The 15736-nt window shown below is 52.0% G+C and overlaps 7 protein-coding genes across 7 annotated transcripts; 4 read left to right on the top strand and 3 right to left on the bottom strand.

Moving 5' to 3' along the window:
• The first annotated feature begins 8 nt into the window (after positions 1–8).
• Positions 9–1790, top strand: BO88DRAFT_249978 (FAD binding domain protein). The gene has a single exon (XM_025702207.1). It carries the CDS (start codon positions 93–95, stop codon positions 1671–1673), a length of 1581 nt encoding a protein of 526 aa, XP_025564318.1. The 5' UTR covers positions 9–92; the 3' UTR covers positions 1674–1790.
• Positions 1791–2273: 483 nt separating this feature from the next.
• BO88DRAFT_479591 (flavin-containing monooxygenase) lies at positions 2274–4240 on the bottom strand (the record flags this gene model as incomplete). The annotated part of the gene is made up of 2 exons (XM_025712087.1): positions 3595–4240; positions 2274–3539 (listed from the first exon to the last, which is right to left on the bottom strand). Exons 1-2 carry the CDS (start codon positions 3880–3882, stop codon positions 2274–2276), a joined length of 1554 nt encoding a protein of 517 aa, XP_025564317.1. The 5' UTR covers positions 3883–4240.
• Positions 4241–5247: 1007 nt separating this feature from the next.
• Positions 5248–7701, top strand: BO88DRAFT_486665 (uncharacterized protein; the record flags this gene model as incomplete). The annotated part of the gene is made up of 3 exons (XM_025712473.1): positions 5248–5573; positions 5632–5962; positions 6011–7701. The coding sequence occupies 3 exons, from the start codon at positions 5248–5250 to the stop codon at positions 7226–7228; spliced, it is 1875 nt and encodes a 624-aa protein (XP_025564316.1). The 3' UTR covers positions 7229–7701.
• Positions 7702–8088: 387 nt separating this feature from the next.
• BO88DRAFT_434107 (carboxylesterase/lipase family protein) lies at positions 8089–9960 on the top strand (the record flags this gene model as incomplete). The annotated part of the gene is made up of 1 exon (XM_025709464.1): positions 8089–9960. The coding sequence occupies one exon, from the start codon at positions 8089–8091 to the stop codon at positions 9763–9765; it is 1677 nt and encodes a 558-aa protein (XP_025564315.1). The 3' UTR covers positions 9766–9960.
• A 38-nt stretch (positions 9961–9998) lies between these two features.
• On the bottom strand, positions 9999–11673 carry BO88DRAFT_249934 (alpha/beta-hydrolase). Its single transcript, XM_025702206.1, has 2 exons — positions 10300–11673; positions 9999–10145 (listed from the first exon to the last, which is right to left on the bottom strand). Exon 1 carries the CDS (start codon positions 11598–11600, stop codon positions 10386–10388), a length of 1215 nt encoding a protein of 404 aa, XP_025564314.1. The 5' UTR covers positions 11601–11673; the 3' UTR covers positions 9999–10145; positions 10300–10385.
• Positions 11674–12065: 392 nt separating this feature from the next.
• Positions 12066–13084, bottom strand: BO88DRAFT_403505 (phytanoyl-CoA dioxygenase family protein). Its single transcript, XM_025706378.1, has one exon. It carries the CDS (start codon positions 12969–12971, stop codon positions 12108–12110), a length of 864 nt encoding a protein of 287 aa, XP_025564313.1. The 5' UTR covers positions 12972–13084; the 3' UTR covers positions 12066–12107.
• On the top strand, positions 13047–15109 carry BO88DRAFT_424090 (uncharacterized protein; the record flags this gene model as incomplete). Its single annotated transcript, XM_025708711.1, has 2 exons — positions 13047–13284; positions 13539–15109. 2 exons carry the CDS (start codon positions 13047–13049, stop codon positions 15107–15109), a joined length of 1809 nt encoding a protein of 602 aa, XP_025564312.1.
• Positions 15110–15736: the final 627 nt, after the last annotated feature.

Below are 15736 nucleotides of genomic sequence, written 5' to 3'. Positions count from 1 at the left end.
CTGTCCCCAGCTTATCCGGATCTCCGCACGTTTACCTCGAGTCCCGCCATTCTTCCCTCCTGCCCTTCCATCCCACCTCCCTCCTCTTCACAATGGCCACCCACGCCGATCGCATCAATCCTCTCCGCGCCCAAATCGCCCGCTTTCACGAAACCCGCACTCCCTTCCGCATATACCACGGCAGCACCAATTCCACCCGCAATGCCAGTCTCTCCCCGACCAATACCCTCAGTACCGCTCACCTTACCAATGTCCTCTCCGTTGATCATGCTGCCAAAACCATCCAAGTGGAGCCCAACGTCCCAATGGATGCTCTCCTGAATGCCACACTCGCCTATAACCTCGTCCCGCTGGTCGTCATGGAGTTTCCTGGCATCACCGCAGGCGGGGGGTTCTCCGGCACCTCCGGCGAGAGCAGTTCTTTCCGACACGGCTTCTTCGATGCCACAGTGACTCGCATTGAGATAATTCTTGGTAATGGGGAGATTCGTACGGCCTCCCGTACCGAAAATGCGGAGTTGTTCAATGCCGCAGCTTCCGCTTTCGGTACCATGGGCGTGATCACCATGCTGGAGATCCAATGTCGCGACGCTAAGTCGTTTGTCGAATTGTCCTATATTCCGGCTCGTAGCATAAGCGATGCGCGGCAGATATTCTATGAGAAGACCCAGGACCCCGATGTTGATTATCTGGACGGCATAGTCTTCGCCAAGGACCATGTAGTGGTATGCGCCGGGCGACTAAGCGATGGTTCTCTCTCGAAAGACGACAAGACACAGAGATATAAGATTCAACACTTCACCCGTCCCCACGATCCCTGGTTCTATCTTCATGCTCAACGCTCCGGGCGTGTAACGCCCCCATCCTCAGCCCCCGTAGAACCAACGACCGAGCTCGTGCCCCTCCCCGACTACCTCTTCCGCTACGACCGCGGTGCCTTCTGGACTGGCCGCTACGCTTACAAATACTTCATAACACCCTTCAACCGCATTACCCGCTACCTCCTCGACTACTTCATGCACACGCGCGTCATGTACCACGCCCTGCACGCTAGCGGCCACTCCAACCAATACATCATCCAAGACGTAGCTGTCCCATACTCCTCTGCAGAAACCTTCGTTACATGGCTCGACGAGCCAGAGAACTTCGGCGCATACCCCATCTGGCTCTGTCCGCTCAAAGTCACTGACAAGACAAGCACGAGCAATCCGCAAATCATCGGCCGCGGCAAACCCTCCCTTCTCTCTCCCTCATCTACCGAGAAGGAAGAAGATGAATACCTCCTCAATTTCGGGCTCTGGGCGCCCTCCCCCTACCGCGGCGCCCAGTTCATCGCCCAAAACCGCCGTCTCGAGCACAAAGTCCGCGACCTGGGCGGCAAGAAATGGCTGTACGCGTGCGCATATTACACGGAGGACGAGTTCTGGGATATATACGACAAGAAGCGGTATGATGCCCTCCGGGAGAAGTATCATGCCGGCTACCTGAAGACTCTGTATGAGAAGGTGAGAGTGGATCTGAATCCTTCTGCTACGGAGAAGGAAAGGCAAGCTGGGATGGGATGGGGCCAGTGGGTTGGGAATGTGATGTGGAATGTATGGCCGGTGAGTGGGTTGTATGGAGTGTATCGGGCGTGGTGGGGAGGTGAGTATTTGTTGAAGAAGGGGAAATAGATGTTGGTGCTATATAGGTAGGTGGATGTAGTTGTTTTGGATTAGTGGAAGTATAGACTCTTGGATATATTCAGAGAGATAGAGGAGATATATGGAATATCACACTTGTGAAGTAGATTTTGGTGTACTATGAAATAAGCGTAGCAGTAGAGATAAGCACTTGTAATACAGGTTCTTCCACAGAGAGTTTTGATTATATCGCACTGCGGTAGATCAATCAGTCTTCAGCCATATGGTGTCTACTACTACTTACTGCCTGCCCAATTTGTATCAGTATCTCTTACTCTGAGTCCTATACATATGCAGACAGAGCTGGAGTGATAACCTTATCTAGGCTGGTAATTCCTATACTAAATAGTAGTTGATTCCATCATCAATCATATTTGATGCACTATTCCTGCATGCAAGTCATAATACATCACATACATAGCTAGTAGTAAATATTGAATCATCATAGTCATCATCAGGGACACGGTACATCCACTATTCCCCAACACCGTATCCAAAGGGCTTATTCCCAACAGTTCAATGAAAAGATCCCAATCACCTTTTCATCCACTAACGCTCTAACACACCAGGGCTTTTCTATCCCTCTCATCGCTAATGCTGCCGTCTCAACTCCTTCCGGAAATTTTCCTCCTGCTTGACGACCTCTAACGGCAACGTCCACCCGACTCCAAACAAGACGAACGGCGCCCACTTCCATCGGAACGGGTTAACCAGGATACAAAACACGAACCAATACAAGAGCTCAGTGTACGTGAAGAAATCGAACGCGCCGACAGGCGACAGCTTTTTCATGAATCGGGTGAAGTCGATCCAGGTTCTCATGCGACCTTCCGTCGGACGGGACAGCGGGTCCGTCAAGAACATCAGGAGAAACCTGGTGTAGATGCCAATGTGCATGTTACCGACGGTGCCGATGGCGTTGACGTAGGTGCTGTTGTTGGCGCAGATGCTGGGGTATTTGGGCGGGAAGACTTGGAGGTACCAGCTTGGAGGGGAGTAGGGTTCTTCGAAGGCGTCGTTGGGAAGGAAGGAGAGGGAGGGGCGTTTGAAGCCTGTGGCTAGGATGATTACGTCGCCGGGGACGAGGTCCTCGTGGCCGGGTCCGCCTTTCGGCACGCCATTGCTGCGGAAGTTGAAGCGCACGCCGTCCTCTTCGAGGGTGACGATGTCGCCGCGGAGCCAGCGGGCTTTGCCGTCGCGGATTTGTTCGAAGAGTTCGGAGTTGGCCATCGGGGTTTGGGTGAAGAGGCCGCCCGAGGGGGCGATGTCGGAGAGGTCTCGGTAGAAAAATTTGCGGAGGAGGGATTCGGGGATCCATGAGAGGGAGGTTTCTTGTCCGAGGATGTTCATGGCTAGGAGGGACTGGACAAAGACGTTTCGGGGAATGATCCATTTGTCGGAGCGGGAGAGCACGTCGATTTGGGCGGCTTTGGACTTCACGGCGAACTCGAGGGCCTCGATGGCGCTGGCACCGCCGCCGACAATGAGGACCCTTTTGCCTTCGACTTGTTTCCCGTCGAGTTCGGAGGAGTGGTAGATTTCGCCCTTGAAGCGTTCCTGATCTGGCATTGTCGGCATTTTCGGGTCACCGCAGACGCCAACGGACGCGATGATACCGTCGAAGCGGCCGTATTTTTCTTCCTCATTGTTGATAATCCATCGGCCGTTCTTGGTTTGTTTGACGGAAGTCACTGGAGTGTTGAACGTGGTGTGTTTCTGCAGGCCATATCGCTTCCAGAGGTCGACGATCTGTTCTTTGATCTCTCCTTGGGTGGGATAGGCTGTGTCGTACTGCACTGATGGGTGGAAGCGGTACATGATGCTGTGGATCTGCAGGGAGGAGGTAGAGTTCACTCGCTGTGTGTAATTAGTAAGGGCATCCAAAAGAGGCTTTATTATGACCATGACTTACACTCCAGATACCTCCCAGCCCCTTGTCTTTTGATCTCGCTTCAAAGATCTCCACATCGAAGCCATGGCCTACACAATGTGCGGCTGCGGATACTCCAGTGAGACCGGCTCCAATTACAGCCACTCGCTTTTTCGGGACGCCATTGGCAATCGAGGATGGCTTTGGGGGATTAGGTGCAAAGATCCAGTTGAGCAGGTTCTGGAAGAGCATGTAGCATATGGTGAAAGACTGGAGGAGGGGGTTGCGGATAAAGGCCGACAAGGAGAAGGCGGACTCTGATTCCGCCATGGTGGCGATTGGCTGAGCGAGTGGGATTAGTGCAAAGATACTGTAGTCAATGGATGTATAAGTCACTGTAAGAACAAAAGAATGGGACGTTTATGGTAGAAGAACAGGAACGGGGAGGGGTGCTTTTCTAGGGCAGCGGAAACCGGACGGAAGCGATAATGATGATGATGGCAATGACGTAGAGGGTGGATCGGAGCATGTGAAGGCGGGCCAGAGCCAATTCCATGTTTCATTCATCACGACCCTGAACGGCCTGCATTGGAGGTATTTCCAGCGAGTCAATAACAATCACGTTCTTAGATATTTGCCATTGCTTGGGTTGAGAGGCGCGCTGATCAATGGGTCGCACGAGTCCTACTGGGTATCTGACTTGTTTTCATGCCGGCTGGCATCCGCATGGGGAGGACCAGACCCCTTCGTTTCGTCCTCCCAAATCAAGACAAGATAGATAGATTCTGGTGCTCCTCAAGGCATATAATAATGCATGGGCTCCGAGCAGCGGATCCAGCCACCATCACATGAAAGGTTATGCCGTTCTGCGCTGCTGTGCCCTGGCAGTCCATCTGGGTATTTCCGAGCCGCAGCTTCAAGCCAGTCGGAAAATATCATGCGTAACACCATCCCCATCTCCATGTGCGACATAAGTGAGCTATGGTAGTCAGTTCTGACGTCTGGCGCCTGATTAAACTCCTGCGAGTGTAGTTCTTCGGTGCTTGTTGCATTGCCTATGCATCCTTGATCGCGGTCGCATGAGAGTCTCGGAGCAACTGGGGATCTTTGTACATTCAGTAGCTATTCCGTTGCAGGAAATCTCAGTCCCAATCACATTCCAGATCCCAGTAAATGATTGAAGGCAGGTGAGTGGTGGATGCACTCTGAGCTTCACGGTGCTGGCGCCGAACGGACTAGTCTGCCCATCCATAACAATAGCTTGTCTATAGTGCATATTGTTAACGTTTCCTGGGAAATACTTGTCTATAGTAGCCCAATTGGCATTATTGCAAGCCGTAGAAATCAATTCTTCCTCAAGCATCCGAGGATGAAGTTGAAGGGAAGAGAGAGAATGACCCCAACAGGCGCAGGCACGGGAATTACCCGATTTGGCCTAGCGGGTGGTGGGAGCTCCCAGACTTCGGCTTCATCCAATTCCACGATTGTTGCCTTTCCTTCAACAATCCTCCACCCATTTAATCTCCTCATCTCTCTCGCTCAACGCGCCAGACGTCCGCCCTGTTGTTCCGCAGGGACTCGGTACGCCTTCAGCATCCCACCATGTGCGCCAATCATTGACCGCTCTGCCCGACTCCCCGCAATTCGTGACGGACAGCCTTCGATAGCTTTCATCCCTCCATACCTCCACCGAAAATGGCGACGCCGACTTTGGACCGTTTCTTCGCCAGTATCGCTGACCTGGTCAAGGCTCGGGATGGACGTCAACTTCAAGATTATTTACAGCTCGAGCCTCCCCTGCCCGATATTTACCGACAAATGGTGGAGGAATTGCGGCAACATTATCCGGTCGGTCCTAAAGAGGCAGAGCTATTGCGACGATGCGAAACCCTCGTTCCGAAAACAAAAGGCGCCCCGTGGACTGCCTTCCCTACCTTTATGAAGCTTTACTTTACCTTTCTGCGCGATGTCAACCTGGACAATCTTCTCGAAACATACGACCTTCTCAAGGGGCTGTTGAAGTAGGTATCACACAACTAGTTGCTGGCACTATTGCTGACCCGCGACTGTACCATTCAGCCAATGTGTGCTGGCATTAGGTGACAGTCAAATGGGTGTCATAGTCCTCCCCACCGTTCTGTACCTCTCGAAAGTCCTCGCAAAGCTGGCCATGGGCCTCGACCGACGTCCAGACTTAATTGCCCACCTGCTGCGACTCGAAGGCCGGTCGAATCAAGAAGAAGCTACGGAAAAGGTGACGCTAGTGGAGAAATCTGCGAATGTCGTCCGAGAAGCATTCATTAAATGTTTAACGGACAGAAGTGGCACGCCAGGTATCCACGGAAAGCCAGAAGGGAAGAGGATAGGGATCTATTTGATGGCAAACCTTTGCCTCAAGCTGCTCTTCCAGGTATGACTGAATATCCTTCAGTGTGATAATCGGACTAACACGGGCCAGTGCGGCAAACTCCGAAACGCAGAGCAAATGTTTGCGAGTATCAGCGCACAATCCCCTCCTCTGAAACACTTCCCAGCTTCGCAGCGCGTCACCTATCTATACTACCTCGGACGTTACCTGTTCTCCAACAACCTCTTCTACCCCGCCCAGATCGCCCTGCAAGCTTCTTACGATCAATGCCACCGCCAGGCGACAAATCAAAAACGGGTCATCCTAATCTACCTCATTCCTTGTAACATAATCCTAGGGCGCTTCCCCTCATTACAGTTATTGCAACGTCCTGAGGCCGAAGGGCTGGTAGACAAATTCGTTCCTATTTGTCGGTTGATTTCCCGGGGCGATTATATAGCGTTCCGCGAGCATCTTGCAATTGGCTCCCCCGAAACAGAATGGTTCGCTCGGAAAGGCATCCTTCTTGCCCTACGCAATCGATGCGAAATCCTCGTCTGGCGGTCACTTGCACGAAAGGTCTTTATCCACGCCGGTTTCCACGGCGATCCTTCACTTGGTCCTTCTCAACGTGGACCGCCACCATACCTCTATCTCAACAAGTTGGACGCGGCCGTCCGTTGGATTCAGTCTCAGCATGCCCAGTCGGCCCAAAGCTCAATAGGATTCTTCGCCTCCAAACCCGAACCAGATTCCCAGGCGGGTCAGAATCTGTTCGGGTCCCAGATCATACACAAAGCAACAGATTGGGATTTCGAGGGGCTCGGCGACTTGGACGCACAAGAGGCAGTCGCAAGTCCAGGCCTTATTGAGAAATATGGAGACTATCTGGCACCGGACGGATATTTCGATGCGCAGGGGCAGTGGCAGATGAACCCACCGGGCAGTCTTGTTGATGGACAGCCCTCTATAGATTACCAGCAATATGAGCTTGACCCGTACGCGAGTCGAGCCGACGGCGAGCAGGACTCAGGCAAACCTACTCTCATGATGCGCGAGCTTGAGTCCATCCTGGCCTCCCTCCTCACCCAGGGTCTGATGCGTGGATTCCTGACTCACAAGAATCCTCGTCTGGCGATTCCCGGTGCGCGTCTCCGCGGTGCCATACCGACTGGCTTTCCCAATGTTTGGCAGACAATCCTGGCTCGGGAACAAGAAGACGACAACGTTCCGGGATGGGTCCAACCGCCAGCGGTGGCACCACCTCCGACAGCCGGAGGTGGACGCGTTGTGAATCTGTCCGGAGCGAGACCTGTCGGAGTACAGTAACGACATTAGCTACCCATGTGAAGGCACAGCCCAATGGAGGATCTTTTGTACATAGCAACGAATACCATGACACACAAAACAAATATGTGAATGATAAGCCAGCATCTGGTACCTGATGTGCCTGAACGATGGAACATCCGCATCAAGTCAATCAGACCGATTGGGCGGTCGAGATATCTGCTTTGGGGGTTGATCGACCGCCAAGCTCGGAATCGGGCCCGAGATCTCGGTCATAATTCAAGAGCCGAGGACTAACTCCGACCCTCCCGGCTTTTGTGGATATCTGGCTCAGATTAATGATTCTGGACTCCAAGCTTGTGGAGCAGGGTTCCTCGACCGTGGCCTTACAGTCCCCAAATGGCATGGCGGCGGGTGTGGCAGAATTCTGAAGGATTGCTGAAGAATTCCAGAACAAATGGCGAGCGCTTATCCAAGAAATGACCGAGGTAGGTTCAAGATAAGCTTATTTGGGCCTGCAGGACTAACATCAAGTCCAGTTCACGGCTTCTGATTCTTATTATAATTCTCAATGTAGTTTTCGGAAGGCTCATACTGGACGCAACCTGATACGTTGGTCCGATAGAAATTGGTATAGCTCTGAGGCTCGGTCCGATTTAAACAGGCATAGCAAGGTCACAACAGGCTTCGATCCCCGGGTGGATGACGACGCCGCCCTCGGTGCAAACAGTCCCTCCTTATAGAATCTCGGACTTGCAATTATGAGCTTGCGTATACCTTGAAGGCCTTCTCTATAAAAAGGGAACCTCTCCCAGTTCCTTTGCCACTTCATCACACTTTCGGAACAATAATCCACAGCATTCACTCTTTTCTCTTCATCATCTAGCTGCACGATCTTCCTCATGCGCGCTGTTTCAACTTTGGCCGGCCTGGCTGCCGCTGTGCCCCTGGCTGCGTCTGCAGCCATTCAGACAAGATCAGCCGGCTCTGACCTTCCTGTTGTGAACACCACTCTGGGATATGTGCGGGGCACATACTCCCCCTTCCGTGGTGGTGACACCGCCGTTGTCTACAAAGGTATTCCGTTCGCCGCTGCCCCGACTGGTGAAAACCGCTGGAAGGAGCCTCAGTCACCCCAGTCCTGGTCTGGCGTCCTTAATGCAACAGAATTCGGCCCTCAATGCGCCCAGTCATACAGCAGTGCGGGCATCTTCAGTAGCGGAAAGAAAAGCACTAGCGAAGACTGCCTTTATCTGAACATCTGGACCCCTAACTACAACGACACCTCTGACATCACCTCCAAGAACCTGCCGGTGTATTTTTGGATCTATGGCGGTCGCTTTGAGGGTGGTTCTGGTGACGTCCTGACCTACGATGGCACCGGTCTCGCTGCCAAAGACATCATCGTTGTCACCATCAACTATCGGTTGGGCCCCTTCGGCTACCTCGCCCACCCCGAACTGTCCGCCGAATCCGGTCACAATAGCTCTGGTAACTACGGTATACTCGACCAGCAAGCCGCTCTGCGCTGGGTTCACGAGAACATCGCCAACTTCGGTGGCAATGCCAGCCAGATTACTGTTGGCGGTCAGTCTGCCGGCTCGGCCAGCGCCTTGGATAGCATGTGGAGCCCGCTGACCAAGGGTCTCGTTGCCGGTGTCATCTCTGAGAGCGGTGCTCGCGGTCCTCATGACCCCATGACCGGCAGTGCTGCCACCAGCCACCGCACCAAGGTGGCCGCCGAAGCCCAGGGTGTCGAGTTCCTCAAGGAGCTGAACGTCACCTCCATTCAAGAACTGCGCACCTCCGTCTCCATGGAGACCCTGCTCGAATACGACTCTCTCAGCGATACCATCTTCGAAGGTACCCAGTTCGCCAACGCTTCCGCCTTCTTCATGGAACCCCCCATGTGGCGTCCCAACATCGACGGCTACGTCTTCCCCTACGACTACACCCAGTCCCTCCTTCTCAATGCCCACGCAGACGTGCCCATCCTCACCGGAAACAACAAGGACGAGTCCGGCGCCGAGACTGACCCCGGTCTCACTGACTCCACCTACAATACCCTCTACAACGAGGTCTTCCAGAACTTCTCGGAAGAATTCTTCAAGCTCTACCCCGGCGGTTCCACCTCCCAGGCCAACAACAACTCGAACGCCCTCTACCGCGACATGAGCCGTATTGGCACCTGGCAATGGGCTCTCGACTGGGCCAAGGGCGGTGCCAAGAGCCCTGTCTACACCTACTACTTCACTCGCTCCCCGGCTGAGAACCGCGACCAGGGCGCCTACCACGGCTCTGAACTCTGGTACACCTTCAACAACATCCCTTACTCCGACTACTCCAATGTCACTTGGTACCCCTATGACTATGTGGTTGAGGAGTACATGTCCAACTACTGGGCTAATTTCATCCGTACTGGTAACCCGAACGGCGATGGACTCCCTCATTTCCCGCCCAGCACCGAGTCCAAGCAGACTATGTGGTTGGGTGACTCTTGGGGTGCCGGCCCTATTTCCGATAGCGAGGAGCGTATCGAATTCATCAAGAGCTGGTTTGCTACCATGCCTGAGTGGTAGACGGCTGGGTGTATCCTATCACCCTCTGTACAGAATCGTCTGTTCACGTTCCCGTTTGTCATCGTGCCTGAGGCATGCGATGTATTATAAATATTTTCCAAGTTCTTACACTCGTTTGCTAGTGTATATAGCTATTACTTAGCTCACTGGTACCTTACTTTGTTGTATGTATACTTATAAATAGTGGCATCGTATATCACGTTATCCTTCTATCATTTAGCCATGCTGTTCCTGCGCTTATATATAGTAAAGATTTCAGTGCTGATTCCAAAATATTTTGTACTTGACACGTCTACTGAGTAGAAGACCCAACTTAATCATATCGAATTAGAGGAGATAGGACATCTGGTCATGTTGAGCAAATACACGTTGCCGATGTGCTATGCCATACAAACTGCTTATTAGATGCTGATGTGATTGAAATGCCAAGATAGAAAAAAGAAAAAAAAAAAAAAAAAATAGGAAAGGAGATGCGGTAGATCAGATTGAACAAAAACATCGCCAATTCGACTTAGGACCCAAAGCTAGACATACCAGGGTATCAAGATCATCTTCAGAGGTAAGACCTTCATATAAACGAGAACTGAAGTGTAGAACGAAATTCGAAAATGAGAGAATAGCTAGACTCCGCGAACAAACCGCGCAGCTGCCTCTATCATCTCCTCCTGCTCCTCCTGCCACCCAAGGATTTGTCCCATCATATAAATATCATGCGGCAATCCAGGCATCTCCAGATATTCGACATTATTGCCCGGAACAGCACGCATTGCATCCGCAAACCCCCTGACACTATCACACAGCATCTCCGCACCTCCAACCTGCGCGAAGATCGGAACAGGCGTTGCAAAGGGATGCAGCGCCGGTGACAGGTACGGATCATCCAGACGCACTGACTCCGGCGGGGCAAACGCACGCGCACCCCACGCGGCCATCTCCCCATCACAGTAGTCAGTCCGCTGATTCCGGTGGGCGCTAACAGCCTGCGAGTCACCCTCGAAGCTGTACTCAACCGAGGGTGAGAACAGAAGGCACGCCCGAGGCGGTGGCAGCTCTGCAAGCTCATGGCCGCTCTCCTGTTGGAATGAGGCGAGGTGGCGCAATAGAGCCATTACCATAGTAGCTCCGGATGAGTCGCCAACGAGCACGATGCGGGACGGCGAGATGTTCAGTTCTCGGACGAGATAGAGATATGAGGTCATGGCGTCTTGCATGGGCCCCGGGTATGGGGTTGGATTGTTACCACCTGCTAGCCGGTACTGCACCCACAGCGAACGGGTACCGGTACCCAGCTTCTCGTTGAGTAGGTCGGCTGTGAAGCCGGAGTCATCGGGCCTGCCAGTTAGCCAGAGAAATGCGCTGCCGTGAAATGATAGGATGACTAGGCTCTTCTCGTCATCTGTTTCTTGCTCTTGATCATCATCCTTGATGTCGATGATAGGTGGCAAGGTCTTAGGTGGAGGAGAGGGATACCATGTCCCGCCGATGGTTTCAGGTTTGATAGTGTCGCTTGTGAAAGCACCGCGATACGAGTCTTCCGGAGCTGGGTTCATGAGGACCCATCGGTCGCCCAGCTTGCCTGACTCCAGGCTCAGGGACTGCGCGTAGCCGAGTTCGCGGATGATGGTCATGACTAGCTTTGTGAGACGGGTGGTAAATGCTTGGCGATATGTCCATGTCGGACTCTGTCTGAAAGAGGGTATCATGTAGTAAATGCCAAGGAGTAGAGATACTAGTGAGACTCGGATGATTGATATAAGCAGCCAGATGGTCCAGCCTGGTTGGCGAGTCCGCCAGCCGTTGGGGATAGCGTCGTCCTCGGCCAGCGTGCGCGCCATTGTCGACGCTTTTTTTTTTCTTTTTAGAAGTGTTGCCTGATAATAAGCGGTTCGTACCTCGATGGGAGATGACAGAGGTGGCTTGTCTGGTAATATAAGATGGGGCAGCCTCGCTGAGATGACCCGCTCTAGGCAACCCGCGCGGCAATCTGGAACAGGCCTGATTGGCTGCCGTTGCTGCGTGGAGCACGACTTCGATATTGTCCAATCGGAGCCCAGCCGAGCAAACTTTGAGGCCTCAGGCAATAACCCCGGTTAGGTCGCATAGTTATACTCTTTCTCTGTTTGGATTCCCTGTATCTCTTTTTGTGTCATCTAGTATTATTCTTTTCTATTTTCATATGTTTGTAGATACTCTACCTGTCCAATTCAGTCTTGTCTGCTACTCATATATCTCCTATTCATCATGGAACAATACTGTCACAAATATATACTTATACTATTCGGCTCATTAACTTTTTGTACTCTCAAGTTAAATTTGATTGACAAGTGGACGGCCTCTGCTTTCTATGGCTGCAGTGTAAAATCATGGTCATGCCGACCTTTCAGATAGTCATAGTTCTCATCCACCCACTCAACGCACGGTACCAAATGGCCCCAGTCCACCTTCCCTTGTAAGCTCCGAGGTAGTATGACCTTCAAGTCTGAACGGTACCACGCCGGAAAATGAATCGTCACGAGCATAACACGCGGGTCATCTGTGCGGTTCGGCATGCCTGCATGCCACAGACGGAAGTCCCGAATAATGATAGCTCCCTTTGGTAGAGATGGCTGCACTGGGGGAGAAATCTTGCGGCGAGCCTCAACGACCTCCGGGATCACCCCCGTGTCGTCACTGTCTCGAGGATCGGCGTCCCGGTGGCTACCAGGCCAGAGCTCGGTGGCTCCATTCTCCGGGGAGGTTGCCACCAGATTTACATTGATACACAGTCCAAAAGGGATCTTGGGAAAGTCAAAGTGCACGTCGACATGCACCGGTTGCCGGTCCTCGGCTTTGAAGGCCGTGTTGGCGCTATAGAAACGTAGGTGTGGGTTTGGCCCCAGCATGCATTCGGTGATAGCAGTTGCCCAGGGGTTTGCAATGACATCCTCAAACATGTAGTTCGGGTCGACGACTGGCTCTTGCTGGATATTTCCTGTGCGGGAGCCAAAATTGCGGTGGGTTTGCGGGTTGGCATATAGAGTCTTGGCCTCAGGGACCATGCGCTCGTTCAATTTGTCGAGATGGGCAGGGTCAACGCCGTTGGTGATAACACAAACGCCATCTCGATGAAGGCCTTCAAGAGCCGCTTGGAGGTTATGAGAAGAGAGCTTCTTGGTAGCGCGTTCCTCGTCCGAAAGTGTAATCTGAACCAGCTGCAAGGTTACCATGGTGGCGTTTTCAGTTGGAATCGTAGTAAGGAAACTGAGAAAAAGATCGGTGATCAGACTATAACATTTACTGCAATGCTTCCAGAAGCGAGAGGGGTCACCTATATAGTTTGCAGAGCAAAGATACATTTGGATGAGCGCACTGATAAGCAACTCCTCCCGACTAAAGTGATACGCCTTCCCAGTTGGGAATGGCCGGTGGTGGCGGCAGGTGACCCAACCAATCGCTGGCCTGAGGTTTACCGTCGGCTGCTTGGACCTTCCTCTCTTCCTTCATCCTTCTTCATCCTGATAGTCAGGAGGACTCCAGTTGGCACTTGACTCATTATCTGCCGTGCTGCTGCTCCTCACAGTGTCTTGGACCCTGCAGGTCTGTGAAGTCAAGATATAGCAAACCGATAAACAGAGGCAAGACTCAACTATAAAGTAGGGGCTTGCGTCCAGAAGGTGTGTGATTGACTTTCTAAGCGAAATATTTCCCTTTGCTCCTTTTGTTGTATCATTGAATCTAATCCGTCATGTCTTTAGAGGGAAATAGAAAGAAGTCGGGGGTTCCGGATGAAATAGTCAAGCAATTACCTAGTAATGTTGAAGAGACTGGGGCTGAACGAACCAATGATGCAGAAAAATCCCTGGCCCATACCAGATTCGAGCACAGTCTCGGGTTCTGGAAGGCGTGCCAGTTCTACCGTCCAGCCCTGCTATGGTCATGTTTCGTCAATCTAGCAGTCATTCTGTGTGGCTTTGATGGCGCCTTGATTGGAAGTCTAGTGGGGCTGACCCCGTTTGTTCGCACATATGGCAGATTGGTGGACGGGCAATATGCGGTTGCTCCCTCCTGGCTGTCTGCCTTCAACTATGCATCATACGTGGGCAGTGTGCCTGGCTCGCTGGTGGCAGGCATTGCCTACGACAAATACGGCCCGCGCATGACCCTCGCTGCAGCTTCAATCGGCTCGATCGGGTCCATCTTCTTTCAATTTTTCAGCGAAGGCCCAGCTCTTCTCTTCGTTGGCGAGCTGCTTAACGGATTTATTACAGGTGTCTACCCTGTCCTCGCCAATGCCTATGTTAGTGAAGTTGCTCCTGTTGCTGCTCGCGGTGTCCTCGCTGCCGTCATAAACCTGTCCTATGTCATTGGTCAACTTGTGGCATCGGGACTACTCAAGGGGACCAGCACGATGGATAGCAACTGGGCTTATAAGATCCCGTTCGCCTCACAATGGGCTCTGCCTGTCTTCATCATTTCGCTCATATACTTCTGTCCAACTCCTCCTTACTGGCTCTGCAAGAAGGCTCGACCTGAGCAAGCGCGGAAATCTATCCAGCGTTTGACGACATCTGAAGTTGATGCGGACGCATACCTCGCTCATATCCAAGAGACTCTCCGCTTAGAAGAGAGCTCCAGGGCCAAGGCCAGCATTCTTGACTGCTTTCGCGGTACAAATCTACGGCGCACTATTATTTCCTGTCAGGCTTTCAATATTCAAGCCCTCTGTGGTAATATCCTGTTCATCAACTATGCGGTTTACTTCTTTGAGACTGCTGGTCTAAATACGTCGGACGCTTTCTCAATGAATGTGGGCCTGACATGCATGGGCTTCGTTGGGACACTGGCCTCCTACATTCTCATCTCATACGCCGGTCGGCGCACCATCTACCTGTGGGGCTCTACCGTGATTGCCTTGCTCCTACTTCTTGTCGGGATTCTGGCTGTCGTGCCCCAACACAATTCAGGGCCTGCGTGGGCTATGTCCGCCCTTATGGTGATATGCAACCTCGTCTACGACATGTCCGTGGGACCACTGTGCTTCACCGTCATGTCCGAGGTGTCTGCCGTTAATCTGAGAGGTGTCACTATAGCCCTGTCCAACGTCACTGTGGTGATATGGTCTGTAATATTTGCTGTCGCCATTCCCTATGCAATGGACACTACTGGTGCCAACTGGGGCGGCAAGTTGGGATTCCTATTCGCTGGCATCGGTGTTTTGGATACACTCTGGTGCTACTTCTTCCTGCCGGAGACTAAAGGTCGAACATTTGAGGAGCTGGATTTCATGTTCCAGCAGAAGCTACCCACGCGTCAATTTAGCAAGTACCAGTTTACAGAGACACAGCAAGTAGCACGAGAGGCATAGCTTATTGTCTAATAGAAGCTAAGAAGATACAATCAAAAGGCAAGCCTCTGAGATATGTGGATATTAGGTTTTAGTGAGAAGGTGGAAAGGCTATTTTACTTTTGGTTCTGTGGTTAAATGGCCAGCTTTAGTGAAGTACTTATAGTTGAATTAATTCTTCTAGCTTTCCTCAGTGACCTTGGTCTAATTTCTTCCTCGAACTCGTCGACTTCAGGTAAAGAAGCAGCAGCTATCTTGATCCAAGTGCTACACAAGCGCCCCGTATGCCGCGCGGTTAGAAACGAGCTTCATTTACCTGTTTCTTTTTTAGATTTCCATTTCATCCAACGGTGTGGCATATCGTGTAGAGAATGAGAGCTCGGCACAGCTAGAGCACGGGAGCTTGTCTGTCTGTCAACAGTCAGGATGTGAAATAGGACTACCACTGACCATCAGCCAAGTCTAAATATATGGAATAATAAACGCCTACTGCTTGCTGTTAGCTACGCGTCTAACTGACGCCTCTACTACATAAAGGAAGAAAAAGGAGAGTGAACATTAAAAGGGTAATGGTTGCAGATGACCAGTCGTTTAGACATACTGTGCTCGATGATAACTGTCGATGGAATTCAAATTGACCTTAGCAGC

The sequence above is a fragment of the Aspergillus vadensis genome (genome assembly GCF_003184925.1).
Source record: "Aspergillus vadensis CBS 113365 unplaced genomic scaffold BO88scaffold_7, whole genome shotgun sequence".
In the NCBI taxonomy this organism is placed as follows: domain Eukaryota; kingdom Fungi; phylum Ascomycota; class Eurotiomycetes; order Eurotiales; family Aspergillaceae; genus Aspergillus; species Aspergillus vadensis.
This window is presented reverse-complemented; position numbering and strand designations above follow the sequence as displayed.